At 41.2% G+C, this 15,248-nt stretch overlaps 1 protein-coding gene and 1 long non-coding RNA gene across 3 annotated transcripts in view; one reads left to right on the forward strand and one right to left on the reverse strand.

Moving 5' to 3' along the window:
• Window positions 1-15,248, reverse strand: part of LOC126406366 (cGMP-dependent protein kinase 1) — a 146,452-nt gene that overhangs the window by 35,605 nt on the left and 95,599 nt on the right. For both annotated transcript variants that reach the window (XM_050070576.1, XM_050070575.1), the window contains exons 5-6: window positions 11,767-11,830; window positions 2,678-2,755 (exon numbers count right to left, since the gene is read on the reverse strand). In XM_050070576.1, the coding sequence (XP_049926533.1) occupies window positions 2,678-2,755; window positions 11,767-11,830 (142 nt within the window). The remainder of the gene's footprint in view (window positions 1-2,677; window positions 2,756-11,766; window positions 11,831-15,248) is intronic.
• LOC126406369 (uncharacterized) overlaps window positions 1-15,248 on the forward strand; it is a 202,746-nt gene that overhangs the window by 28,726 nt on the left and 158,772 nt on the right. The window lies entirely within an intron of this gene.

Below are 15,248 nucleotides of genomic sequence, written 5' to 3' on the forward strand. Positions count from 1 at the left end.
TAGGTGACTGCCATCTCTGTGAGGATCTGGGAGGTGTCTCTGACCACTTCATTAGCCAGATGACATGTGAGCGATGGCACTGTGCTGTGCCGCTAGACTTTACAAATCAAAGTGATGGCACTTGAGTGGATTTTAGAAGAAGTGAATGGAGACGGTCGTTACGCCTAATGAAGGATCTTGTCTTCTTCCATTAGTCAAGTTCTGTTCAGGTGTAGCAGCGTATTGAGCACCGGCGCACTGTAGCGCTGCCAACACCTGAGTGACAGTGTAATTACACACGATGTAAAATGATCATGTGGGAGGATAGAGGAAAAAAAGCAAAGAGAAGAAGAAGAGAGGCTTAGAGGGGGTAAGAGGTGTAGGCCAAAGGGCAGGCTGTGTGTTTGTTGTGAGATGCCAAAATTTGGTGGAATGTCCTCTAGACAAAATGCACCGTCTGGGGGAAAAAGCCAAGCGGAAAGCATCGGTAAGGTCAGCAGCGTATGTGTGTGTTCCTGCGTGTGTTCATGTCTTTGTCCCAGTGCGTATTTGTTTGTGATGCAGTCGTGACGACCTTGTCAAGTGGTTTGTATTTGTTTGGGGTCAAAAGACAGTAAAAAAAGGCAGGAAACATAATGTATCTTCATCTTTTACAATGACACATCCTGGACATGTGAACTGATAGAAAATGCAGTGAATTTGTCTCACTCACTGGGACATGAGGGGGAATTTAAAGGATATATTTAGTAAGACATGGTAGCATTTAGTAAGTATATTTCTTCACTGTACAATCACTTAGTAAATCACAAACTTCCTCACGATACAATATACCAATTGTTTGGACAATGATGTGACGTGCTCATATCATAATGTCTGCCACAATAGGATTTTGACTGATTCAATTCTGGGGTCTGTGATCAATATGAGACATATCAGTAAATATCCTTATTGTCTTTTTCTTGGCTGCTCCCCACTGTCTGCCTGGTGCTAGGCCACCAACACTGTTTGAATGTTTAGGAAGGAGGTGTGCTTGGACGTAAATGGTGACACAGACGTGCCATGGGAATTTCAAAATAAAGGCGTATCTTAAAGATATGTCTTGATATTTTCAGATATGTATCACTGCTATTGAATTCAGTGGAATCATTGAATCAATTTATCAATCCAGACCGATATATTGTTATGCCCCTAATAATCACCTGAAAATAAGAATCATCATGTTTTTGTTACCTCAAAATGAGCCATTTATATCCACACAGGGAGTGGGACCTCGTCCATGGAGTTTGCCCTGAACTGACCAACAACATTGGCTCTAGATAGGGGCATTCGTGCCTTTGAGTCATCGTAATGGCTGCTGTAGTTAGAAACTCCTCCTTGACGAGCAGTTTTGGGGGAAAAAAAACACTGATTTTTTTTTTTTTTAACCCTTTGACACCTGGAGCTACATCACTTTTCCTGTGCTGCTTTCAGATGCCTTTTGCAAGTATTTAAACCATTGAACCTTGAGGAAGTTGGTGTGATTTCTTTTAAAAACATGAGGAAAAAGGCAAACTGACTTAAACTGAAAATAAATTAAAAGAAAAAAGTGAAAAAAGATTTGGAAAAACTACATTTATAATAATAATAATAATTATTATTATTATTACATTTTAAAATTATGTTACAGAATTATAATGTTTTCTCAGCAGTTTCTTTGGGTATTTTCCTTATTTGTTTGTTTCCAACTTTCTTTTTCTCTCTCTCTCTTTTTTTTTTTTTTACCAATTTTCTTGCTTTTAATTTTCTCTTTTTACTAATTTCTTGCTTATTTTCTGGGTAATTTCTTCCTTTGTTGCTAAATCAAGCCAATTTGCTCAGGCCAATGGGGTAATGTGAAACAGCTTTATTCAGTGTTTTTACCGGTTTAAATCACCCAATCCTTTTGTTTTGCAGAGGAAGAGACCTTTGTGAATAATTCGGCCCAGTAAAAACCTCCTGAACATCTACATCTTAAGTTATCAGAGAAAAAAGTGAGCACACATTAGCAGGTGTTGGGGTAGCAGCCTGTCTGTGACGAACCAAAATCACCTTATCTCTTTCTTTTGGAGAGGAGGGGACATCTGTGGATAGTTCGGCTCCCAGTAAAAAGTTTTAACTGGTTGCAATCTGCAATCATCGCTGCTAGATGCCACTAAATCCTACACACTGCTCCTCTGAAAGACTGTTATCACAGAGAATAATGTTGATAATGTATGTAATGATGGTGAGGAAGAGGTGTGGATGAGAAACATGAACAGTGAAAGGAGCATCAGGAAAATGTTGAAGAAAATAAGGATGACGAGCAGGGAGAAAATGAAGAGGAAGAATAGTGGCATCAAAGCATGTTCACAATACGAGCACATGAAAGGCCACCAGCAGTGTTGATGCCGGAGTGGACGGCGTCTCATCTGTGCTCAGTGTGAAGGCCAGCGCTGATGACAGAAAGGTGAAATGAAAGTGACTTCATTCTCCTGTCTAGATGCTCCCAGAGCATCTGCACGAGATGATGACCGAGGCAGCCTCCCCCTTATCTCCAGATGATTGATGAAAGCCAACTTCCACCCCAAAATACTACCACTTTGCTTCAGAGATAGGCGTCTCTTGCCATGTGTGTCATGATGCCCTGCACCGTGATGGTCTGATGATTAATCTGGTGGTAGGCTATGGGCACGGATCTCACCTTTCCCTTACTGATGATGAAGAAGGTGTCTCCTCTGGCCCCCTGTCTGATGATGTACTCTCCATCTCCATAATGTGTCTGTCAGAAGAGAAGAAGAGAAGTGTTATGCAGGCACACTATGTCTCTCTGGCTCCTTTTTCATATCGGGAGAGAGCCCTTTCTCTCCAGAGACAAAAATGTACTCTTCAGAGGAAGTAAGGCTGAAGTGGGTGCAGGGAGATAAATTGCAATTAGATGCTTTTATTCTCGTTATTACAACAGGCATGCTGTCCAGGGTGCCTCTCATCCTTCCACCCACTGCGCGCTTGGAAACGTCCTGCGACCTTGAATAAGAATGAGCAGGTAAAGAATATGAGTGAATAATTGAATACTACTGCATCACATCTGAAGCCAAATCACACCCCTTTTCCCAGATAAAATCCATCCATCAATCCATTTTCTATACCAGGTAATCTTGTTCAGGGTTACAAGCGCAGGAGCCTATCCCAGCATGCGTTGCTGAAGCACAACCTCCGGACTGGTCGCTGGTCTAACAACACATATAGATAGAGAAACACATTCACACACACACGCCTACATCCTGTGTTGAAAATAACCTTCAGGGCCAGATAAGGAATGCATTTGCTCCGAGCTGTATGGTGAAGTGATTCGTGAGATGTGACATAACTTAATATGATGTGAAAAATCTCTGGTGCCACATGGAAAACCAGATATAAAGCTTTAAAATGATCTACAGGACCATACCAACAAACCCTGATGCGGACCTCAGGCTAACATGCATCACTTTTTGTTTTTCATGATTCAAGTCCTGGTGGGATTTTCACTTTACCAGCACATTACAAAAGATGCTGCACAGAGTCTGGACTGAAGACAGAGCTCACTATTTCCTGTTAGATTATAAGCACACTCAGCGCTGCAGTTGACATTTGCCAGGTTTCTATTCTCACACCATTTCACCGAGGAAACGGTACCTCACATCTTACTTCACACTGAGCGGCGCGTACGCATTTCATGTCTGCTGTGCATCACTCAAAAGCAGAACTTCTTGGTATTAATAGGCTGCAGTACAGGTCTATGCATTTCTATGTGGAGCTTTTTCTCAAGCTTGTCCTCAAGGTGAGGAGAACTGCAAAAAAAAATTCTGGTCTATCTAATCAAAAATCAATCGCAGGCCAAAATTATCTATTATTATAGTAGAGGGCAAGACACAGGGCAGTTGGATGGATTCAACTACTATGTGACCCAGCACCTGTAGGACCTCTGCACAGCGTTGTACAATGTTGTAGTACTCAGGATGGGCCTCAAGATCACTTTCTAAAGGGCTTGGTCTCGTCTCGCATTTTTCTTGGTCTTGTCTCGGTCTCAGACAGAGGACTTTGGGTTTTATTTCAAGACCAGTCATGACCACAACTGCAGTGACTTCACTAAATTGCCTGAGCATTGTCTGATTTATTTGTTGAAATCATTACTGTAATTGGATGTAAAACTCCCTGCTTCAAATTCTGTTATTAGCGGTTGCATTTTTTGTGGTACACTTCAGTTCAGTTCACGATCAGATGAGCTGAAACTTGCAACTACCTGCAATGCACTGGTCTGCAGTGTTCTAAAAATCTGCCAGATTCCATCAATGCGACTAGACGAGACTGTATCATCGCCATAGAAACAACTCTCTGTACTTCAGCTCTAACCTCCAGCTTTTCAGGGTTATTTTGTAACTGAATATCATCTGTAGCATCTTAAAATATGAATGACGTTAGTGATAGTGAGATACTTGCAACAGGTGCATTTCTAGTAGTGATGAAACTGCAAAAACAAAACGAGCTCCAGATGGACCGCATTCATAATAAATACGCCACAGTAATTTGAATAACAAGTGCTGATTAATCAGTCAATGTGTATGTGTTGGTGACATGCACACAGACAGTGACACACTGTGAAGACCAAGACTGACATACGTTGGGAACGTAGATGGACTCAGGCTTTGTAGGGACGGAGGGCTGTTGTCTGAGAATGCCACAGCAACCAAACATGCCATCTGCAGACAGTTTGTAACTGGCTTGGCCAGCTGACTTTGCTACGAGCTGATTGGCTGTTGAAACAAATGACATGCCTTGTTTTCTAGCAGCTGGCTACTTGATGAGTCGCAGGTGACACATCAGTCTGAGTCGAGCTGAGACGGGCCGGTTCACACCTCTGCAACATTTTGTCTGCAATGTTCTTAAACAGTTTCGTCTTGTTGGGAATTTTGGCTCTGAAGTGGTCTTAATACACACAAACACACAGGGTATACAGGATTCCCACGATCATGGAAAACCTGGAAAACTCATGGAATTTGACAATCACAATTACCAGACCTTGAAGAGTAATTGAATTAGTCAAAATCAATGAAAGTCTTGAAAAAGTCAAGGAATTTTGTTGTGTCGGACACACATCTCAGGTGCTAAAAAATGACTTAGTAGCGCCCCCTGTTCAATTTCAACGTTGGAGCCCCTAAAAGCTGCTTTGTAACAAGACGTACAAAAAGCCTCTTGGAGGCATGCTCTAAACCCAACAGGAAGTCAGCCATTTTTAATTTACTGTGCAATTTTGGTGCATTTTTGGCCATTTCCAGGGGTCCTAAATGAACGAACTCCTCCTAGAGATTTCATCCGATCGACTCCAAACCTCTTTCTGTCACACCCCAAGACCATGAAGAAGAAAAGTTATTCAAAGCTTGAGTTTTCGTCAAACCGTGTGACCGTGGGAAGGCGTCAAACTTAGGTGTCTCACCACAAAACAGGAAGTAGTTTATAACTCCAGCATACATGGTCCAATCTTGCCCAAACTTCACAGGATTGATGACAGTCCCGCCCTGAACACATCTACATGTCAGTAATTAGTGATAAATGTCATGTCATGTCATGTTTTAGACTTTGATGTACATCACCTCAAACTTGGTCAAATAAGCCATAAGACGTTGATGATGCTTTATTGTGGAAACTGTGAGTTTTCATCGAAGGGCGTAGCAAGTGGGCCAAGACAAAAAGTAATTCTTGATCACGGGTCCTTGAAAAGTCATGGTAAAATTTGGAAATTTTGTCCATGAAAATGTGTGGGGAAATCCTGTATATGTGAATAAGGTTTTCTATGGATGTTTTTTTTGGGGATGTGGATTTTTCAGGTCAATTTAAGGAGTGCTTATGGTTTGCATGTTCCACATATTATTCTAAGTGTGTCATGTGGTGTAGGTCTTGGTCTTGACTTGGTCTCGCCCTGCCTTGGTCTCGTCCTTGACATAGTCTTAACCCCTCAAACTCTTGTCTCAGTCTTGATATACTTGATCTCAGCCATGTCTTGGTCTCGATTTAGATAGTCTTGACTGCAGCACTACCTCTGCACGTACAGGGAAAACATTAACTTATGTCTAAAAATAGATGAAACCTTGGATGGGCCAAGACAAATACCTCGCTCCACTGATTGGCTGATTATGGGGCGGCAGCAGTCAACAGTCTATGAAGCTAATAAACACAAATTCAGTCACCCTCCCAACACTAATATCTCCCTCAGTCAATAGTGCAAACACATTAATCAGAGTAGATTTATAGGCATATTCAGAATGTCATGCCATACATCTAATTTTCGGAGGGTTAACATTGTGTGTGTTCTCTCAGCTCACTTACAAATGTCATCCCTGCACTGAGCCTAAATGATTATCTCATTAATTTAATTGCTGGCAAAATAGTTTGCACTCTGGTTAAAGAGGATTTGATCACAGGGATGTGAAGGTTGTCTGATAAGACTGTAGGTCACTAGGGGTGTTTGTTACAGGCTTGTTTTTATGTGCTGTCAAAATATTTCAGATTAAAGCACCAAAAGAAGTCTTGAAAACCCCAAATCTGTGAAACACTGCTTTATGTTTGCCTGCATTACCCTTAAGCCATGTTTCCCCCATTTGACACTTTCAAATTCAGCCGCTCAGTGTTTTGATGTGGGTTGCATAGCTCGCAGCCTCCCTCTACCAATGTACTTTCCTTCAACCTCTTTCTTTTCCTTGATGGAGTTGTCCTTCGCCATGGAAGTGGTTATGTGTAAACTAATAGATTTCCTTTTCTTGGCTGTCCTGCCCTTTGACACCCCATCTGACTGAACCAGATGAACTGAACTGCTTCTCTTGAGTAACATCTTCACCCTGCTAACCTTTTTACCTGTGAGGTCTCCGAATTATCGTCAGTATTACTTATATAACTTACTGAAAAGTTGCAAACTGTGATGGTCTTTGTACTGTGGTACAATCTATGCTTTAAATAATGTACTTATTATCGATCATAGTATAAATAATAGATTATGGTACCACCATGGACCAAGTCACAAACACTGTGCTATGGGATTTGCGATTTTGCAGTGGTGCGATATTGATCAGTATTTATCAATGAATAAATGATGCACAGTGGTTCTCTACTCGTGGTAAAGCATACAGGCATGACAACTATGTGTATGTTTATCAAGTTGCTGCGCTAAGTAAACTTTTTATATTACCTGGGGTCATTATTTCTACATGTGGCCCCACCTCCAGAAAACTGGTTGTTTCAGTGATACCGAGAAGTAATTCTGGATTATTGCACAGTCCAATACAGCCTCAGTTGCTGCTGCTATTTATCATTATTCTACAATTTAAGGTCAGTGGCTGGACATAATAGTTTTAAAATGCTTTTTTAATTGCGCTTGGCTCGAGAGGCTGTTAAAATAAGTGGGTAGCCTCGTGCTGCAATGTCAAGTGCCCTGAGCGTGGGAAAACAACAGTGCCCAAAGCCTTTCAAAATGAAAATGGATGGCACAAATTTGATGCCATGTGGGACTGATTACTTGTTGCCCCATTGCAATTTGATTGGCTGTTTGCCAAGTACTGTTGTTGTCATTTGCTAATAGTAGTCAAAAATATTTCTTATAAAGAAGATAGTAACTGTGATCACTAGGGCTGCCCCTATATTTTCCTAGTCGACCAACAGTCATCGTTTATTGCCATTAGTCAACTAGTCGCCTGCATGTTTATAATATAAATGTAATTACTAAGTTATATATTTTGGGCGGGGCAACACATTGGTTTGAGTTGAAGGTGTGAGAAAGATTAGTATCAGTAACATTGTTAACACTGTGCTACATTACAGAGAAATACAAAACCGTACTAATGAACCTTCATTAATATAGGCCTATATTTTATCTACAAGTGCACGTCACACACTGAGCGAGCCGCCTGTTAATGACGCTGTCGGCAAAGCAGTAATGATTGTGGTAAGTGGCTAATGGGCATGTAGCTACTGACATGTTTCAGATGATACGTCATGTTTGTAGTCGACCAATGAAGATGAGTTTACATATCACCTTGGGTTCGTCCTTCACCTTCTCAAAATGATTCCACACTTTGGATTTCCTGCCCGACATGTTATTAACTAGCCTGTGGAATAACTGCAGGTACCAGCCCTGGAAATTAGAGGCTGTGCACATGCTGCGTCTTTCACCACCTGGAAAATGTGAGGTCGGGTGCTGGGTGCTACTCTTGTGCCTTTTCTGTGCCAGCTTTCAAAAGCACTGCAGCAAGTTGTGTCTGACGTTGCTAAGCAACCTTAACAAGCATCATATAGTCTGTTTACCTGAAATCCAGAGTGCAGAGCTGATCTTCTTCCAGGAGCTGTTTATAAGTGTGTAGGCCTATCGTCTGTGGGACAGATGTAAAGCTCTGGGTAGCCCTGCACTAACATGATCAACTTTTCCGTATTTATCAGACTGAATATTTACAGAAGAAGGGAAAGATATCTGTCGGCTGTGACTGGTTTGTAACCTGACTGCTGAGTGTGGCCTCCTCCTGTGTTTGTGCTTTCAAATTAAATTCCCACACTGTTGAGTCATATAGGTTTTGATTTATTTTGACAAGGCGCAGCTCCTAAGTGACCAAAGAAATCTTGCTGACTAATGACCTTTCTGGTCGACTAATGTTTGGTCGACTATTAGGGGCAGCCCTAGTGATCACCATGAACAATGTGCATTATCTTCTACAGCACACATTTGAAAGTCTGCATTTTGAATATGAAGATCAAATACCTCAGGGCCCACCAGCCACGGGATATTCCTCTAAAGCAAACCTCTTGTAACAATAAGCAGATGTAATGTAGAGTGATTCTCCAGGACAAAATGGCGAACTGTTAGCCTGCCAGAGAAGAAGCTGTTTCTGCTCTACATGTGTTATTCAGATGAAATGGTGCCTGGTCAACAACAGGCCTTTAGGAGCATTTTTCTGAGAGGATGACAAAACATGAAACCAGCAGGACAACGTGGTGAAATTGGGCTCCTCCGACAGAGCAAACATACCCACACTGCGCATACGGCACATGCAAATGGGTGATTGAGCACTGTAACAGCAAGACGAGGAGAGCAGGAAAACTATGTGCTCAGTGGGATTATCACCCATGTTAAACTGTTTGGGAAATGTGAAATAGCACATTATGTAAAATTGTGCAATTTTCTGGTTTTGCATTTCTCCAAAGTAGTTTTGCCTAGCCGTTTCTTTCCACCTTAAAGCGTCACTGATTACATGGGTACATCAAATGTTATTCCTTGAAGTTTCACTATGATGAAGTGATGCAAAGATGATTTGATAACATGCTGGCCAAATGAGAACCGTCTATTTCACAATCAGTGACCAGAAGAATAGAAACCCTTGCACAATCCAGCACAGTCCAGTTAATAAATGTGATGTTATGGTAATTTGTTTAGCCTGTTTAGCACACATTCATGTCCTTTGTGCCTGGTCAGTCAATCCACTTTGGTCAGTGTAATGACTGACGAAATGGGACACTGAATGTGCTCTTCATTCTTCTCTGTGGTTTCAGTGTTTCAGGAACTGATTGCAGGTTTTTGCAGTTGCTTGTTTTTGTCATTCTCGTTTTATTGGTTCATAGAAGCAGTATAAAATGTTAACAAAATCCAGAACCAACTGAGAAGGAAAAAAGATAAACATAACATAACATAGATTCAAACAAAAAAATACAGTGGAGGGCTAAAAGTCACATGACAGGGTTTCTAGTACTTATCAGACAAAGTCAGATCTAATGTTTGAGACATATACCAGCTATTTTGTCCATCCATCCATTTTTGTAACCGCTTATCCTCTTGAGAGTCGCGGGGGGGCTGGAGCCTATCCCAGCTGACATTGGGTGAGAGGCGGGGTACACCCTGGACAGGTCACCAGACTATCACAGGGCTGACACATGGAGACAAACAACCATTCACACTCACATTCACACCTACGGACAATTTAGAGTCACCAATAAAGCTATCCCCAACCTGCATGTCTTTGGACTGTGGGAGGAAGCTGGAGTACCTGGAGAAAACCCATGCTGACACTGGGAGAACATGCAAACTCCACCGTGCCGCCCCCATTTTGTCCAGTTCTCAATAAAAACGTCCTTCTGGGTTCTCAGATTGAAAGTCAATCTCCCCATTACATAGATATTATGAACCAAGTCAATCCATTCATCAACACTAGGCATATCTTTTTTCAGCCATTTCTTGGTTTAGGATTTCTTACATGCCACCAATAGTATTCTCAGCAGATATTTATCCTTTTTTCTCCATCTGAGTTCCTTCAGACTAATCAGGTACATCAGTTCAAAATTAAAGGTTATTTTGGTCGAGGAAACCGTTTCAAGAATGCCATGAAATTTAGTCTAAAGCGGAGCAACCAAAGGGCACCGCCAGAAGATATGGAATTGATTTGCTGCTTTTTCCCCACACAATCGCCAACAGTCCATTTGGGTTTATAAAGATTTTTTCTGGGCAGGAGTACAAAAGTAACGCATGACATTCTTCCAACCAAATTCTCCCCAGGATGGAGAGCTTGTCGTTTTCCATTGTTGTCTAAATATCTCTTCCTATTCCCCTTGTGTGATAGTCAGGTTTCCCTCAGTTTCCCACCTTGATTTAACTGTAAATGCATTTTCCTTGTTCAGTTGTTGAAGACTTAAAATACAGTTTCGAAATGACCTTTTTATGAGGTTCATTCTCAAATGCTCTGGTAAATATTTGGAGTAGTTCATTTTCTGTGGCCATATTTTTCTTTATTTTCTTGTCAATGCAATCACTAATGTGTAAATATCTAAAAAAAAAAAAAAAAAAAGTCCCAATTTTGTAAGTTAAATTTGTCCTTGCAGTTGCTTGTTTGACAAATTTGCTGTTTCAAGATAACAAAAACAGCAGTAATTTTGATCAGTTCATGTCCTTTATCTCTTCTCAAAAGCAAAATGATCTTGAACTTATTCATCTTAGTTACATAACAATCGCACATGTACAGTCAGTGACACTGAATAACCTAAAAAGAAGGCCGATGCCATATTGGAATGCAATTCAACATATTGACAGCCTCAATGTTAGTAGCACACATCAAAAGTGTAAATGAGAATGTATTTGCATAACTAAATTATGCTGAAAGAAACATCAAACGAAGTGGTGTGCAGATGGGTAGAAAATGTGATAGTGAGACACATCTCAAAATGCACAGTCACCAGCGTGAAGGAAACAGTTAAAGGGACGTAATAATGATTTTGAATGTTTTAGTCCAATTATGACGAACCGTTTGTTACAACTGCTGACCGTTTTGCAAACGTGCCGTAGGGTTTCAGGTTATTAAATGTGTTTATCTGCCTTTCAGTCATCTGTTGACTTCCGTCGGTTTATATTTCATTATGGAAATTTGAAAAAAGTTTGTTTACTTTAAAACTATGAAGTGCTGACAGTTGGTGCTGAACAGCTTCATGAAATTAACTGTCAGTTAGTAGGTGAACCGTTTAGATCAACATCATCACATTGAGCACATACTAAGGAGCAACACTTAGTCTGAAATCCCAACTATGCACACCCCAGGAAAAAAAAAAAAAACACCCTTCACCTGCCTTCACCGGCCGGTGCACACTAAATATCTCCTGAATCCCCTCCCGGCGCCCTGCTCTCACTTCAGTGAAAGAAAGTGAATGTATGGAAATCCATTAGGATGTGTGGAGTAGGCTTGTGACATCTGCTTTGTGCTGCAGATGTCACAAGCTTTGGAACAAGGCACTTACCTCCTCAAGGACATCGGCAAGCTTGCTCAGAATATCTTCCTGCAGGCCGTGGAATGTGGGAACGCTGCGGGAGAAAGAAAAGAGGAGGCTTTTAGATCCAAGAATAGGTTCATAGTGCATATATTACTGATTGAGTATTTTGTTGTCAGAAAAAAAAGATAGAACGCAGTGTAAATGGCAGCACAGTCTTGGCTATGAAAGAGGTGACCAGTATTGTAGCTGACCTTTGATCTGAAGTGGACAACATATAGCAACAGGAAAACATAAAAATCAATAATATGCCACAGGAGCTGGCCTGTATATATTGTATTACAGTACGTGGATATAAATATTTCAGCACAAACTGGGCAACGTGTCTGGTTACACAGCAGGGCAGCTGATCCTGAGGTTGAATGCGCCCGTATGAGGCTCTGATGTTTGTTCCGTTTGCTTCCCAGCAGCCTCAATGAACGCTATCTGCGTGTTATCAAGCCTACTAAATAAAACTGGCTCAATGTTTATCAAGGAGGAGAGAAAATAACCCCTGCTGGTGAACAAAGGACTTATCTCCCCATATCATCGCTCTCTCTCCCTCTCTGTTTCTCCATCTCCCTCTTCCCCCTCATTTTTCATGCTTTATTACAGTAATCTGAACCATCTTGTCTTGGCCCCCCGAACCTGGGCCCTAGCCACCGTGTTGATCCTTGTGCTGTTGCTTATTCGACAGAGGCACTAGTTAATCAGCCAGGCAGTGAACGGATGACCCTGCTCTACATGAAACATATGGAGTTTCACTCCCTGGAGCTGCAAGGCTGTTGACACAAACAAAAAGCCTCTGTTGTGGTAAATTTCCAATCCAACATCTTAATTGTGTTACAGGAAATTAATTATACAAGGCCAATGGGGAAGTGCGGTTTCACTGATGTTGTGTCTTTGATAATTTGAAGCTAACATGGTTGCACTCATGGCTCTGTGTGACTGTGAGGAAAGCATATAGGACAACCTTTAATAATTTCTGTACTAATCTCACAAACACCTCGAAAAACTTTATAAAAAAAAAAAGGCCCTTCTTTGATGAAGGGGTTTGATTAATGCTTCCCCATGCTCATTTCCTGTGCCATTTCACAAATCATTGGGCAGATGGTTGCCTGCTTTTATTCCATGCCTTATAGCAAGACTTTTATCTTCGGTGGAAGAGGGCAGTGAGGAGTTAATATAGCTCACAAACCTTCAAAAATATCACTTCAAAGCAATATGCATTTTGCAACCCGTTCTCAATCCCATGGCATCAAATATGGGAGCTTGGTCAGTGGCCACCTGCATGTAATTCTGATGAACAGGGCGCCCTTTGTCTTTATGAGACACACTATGCTCCAATATAAACTCATCTGCGGAAATTATGTTGTATAACCTCCTGGGAACTTTTGTTTGGTATGCATTTTTAATTTCCCCTAGCCATTAGGGATCAGTGGGACCTAGTAAGTATAAAATACAAAACATTGTCAATGATAATAAAGTCCCAATGTCCCAAAACAAGTACTTCCTAATTATCTGTGTCTTATCTTCAAACTGCAAACATTATTAATCATAAATAAACAAGTTTCAACCATTAAATCTGATCAGGTTTTGGACCTTGTCCTCTTTTGTGTCGGGATCGGCTGCAGACTGACTTGGCAGAGATGGCTGCCATCTTGTTTTAGTGTGTTGCGCTCTTACTACCACTAGGTGGCACAAACAGTGCCCAGGAATGAGGACAATGGGTCTAAGTCAAGTAGAATTAAGTAAAAGGTCAAATAAATAGGAGGGACAGGTGGTGGATTGGTCAAACAAACACAGGACTTTTCACCCAGGAGACTGGGGTTCATGTTAAACTAAGAACCTGTTTACACCTGGTATTAACATGTGTCTTGGGTGATTCAATCAGAAGTGGACAGCACTAAATTAACTGTAAACGACCGCAAAGACGCATTGTGATCCAATCACTCAAACCACTTGCTGAGGTGGTCTGGGACACATTTGACCACTTATTTTTTACAGTGTAAATGCCAATTCGTCCTGATGTTTCCCTGACAAGTATGTAACGGAAAATGTGTCAGTACAGGACGTGGTGGTTGTTTGGTGACAGCATGCTCACTCTCTGTAACTTGCCCATTTCAAGACAAGTTGGACAACATGTTGCTTGACCATCCATCGTTTTGCCCCATTGAAGGAGACATGTTGAATTCGGCTGTTACACAGCTGGTAAAATGATTGGCAAGCATGCTAGCGAGCAGTTAGCGAGAGTATGGTGAACGTAATAACTGTGTGCAGGGCCCTTTAAACTGATGTAGCCAGTAATGAAATCTGAACCCAAATGGTCAGCTGGAGACGCAGGATACAAGACACAGGTGTAAACTGAGATGTGTCTCAGCTTTCCAGTTGTGTTTGGATCACTGAAACACATGTTAATATCAGGTGTGAACAGGCTTTAAAAGTCAATGTTGAGTTGCTGTTTTTTCCCCCAAACCTAACCAAGTAGTTTTGGTGCGTAAACCTATGTTTCTTGTGAATACGGAAGTTTATTTTGAAAGGACACTGAAGCACATAGCAAGCAGAAATTGACATGTCCAAAGTTGTCATAGAAGGCTACCTAGAGCGTCATAATTTGAAGCAAAGGGCCACTACCAAGCTGCCATATTTGATGAGTTGGTAGTGAGAACGTGTCACATTTTGTAACTCCAGGTGATGTTTCTCAGTTCATTAGACACTACGTTTGCAGCTACTCTTCCCGGAGCAATGTGTTTGAGCGATTTCACCTACATGCTAAAAAGAGGGTATAAAAAAAAGGTTTTCACAAGCACAATCACTTCCCGTATGTTATAGCATGTGGGATTTCTCTGTCAGTTTTTCAACTGTGTTCCACCTCCACAACTTGTGAGAGCAAATATAAAATTTCACAGCAGTTTAACAGTGGGTTGGAGACTCAGGGACCAGCATGTGTTTGTTCTTACGCTCTGACTACAGCTCTTTTATTAGATCTGCTTCTCGGAAACAAAACAGAAGTATAATTATCTACATATTGTGAATTAACAGATGATGCTATAAATCTCTGATCTCCCCCTCTCTAGATACCTCTTTATAAGCCAAACACACAGTGAAACCCAAACCAAGCAATACATTTGTATATTGATTAAATATTTACTTATCTGTTGGACTGTTACATAAGAGCCGCTGGGAGGCAAGAGCTGCCATACAGTACATGCTCACATACTCCGTGAAGAGATAGAAATGTCTTTTTTTAGTCAAAGCCATCACTAAAATAGCTGCTTCAGTCCTGGGACAGAAAAGCAAGATTAATAGTGTTTTTATATCTGGGTGGAAACATATATATATATATATTTTTTTTTTAAAGATATTTTTGGGGGGCATTTTCAGCCTTTAATGGATAGGACAGACAAGTGTGAAGGGGGGAGAGAGAGGGGGAGTGACATGCAGCAAAGGGCCACAGGCTGGAGTCGAACCTG

The sequence above is a fragment of the Epinephelus moara genome, chromosome 19, assembly GCF_006386435.1.
Source record: "Epinephelus moara isolate mb chromosome 19, YSFRI_EMoa_1.0, whole genome shotgun sequence".
Lineage (NCBI taxonomy): Eukaryota > Metazoa > Chordata > Actinopteri > Perciformes > Serranidae > Epinephelus > Epinephelus moara.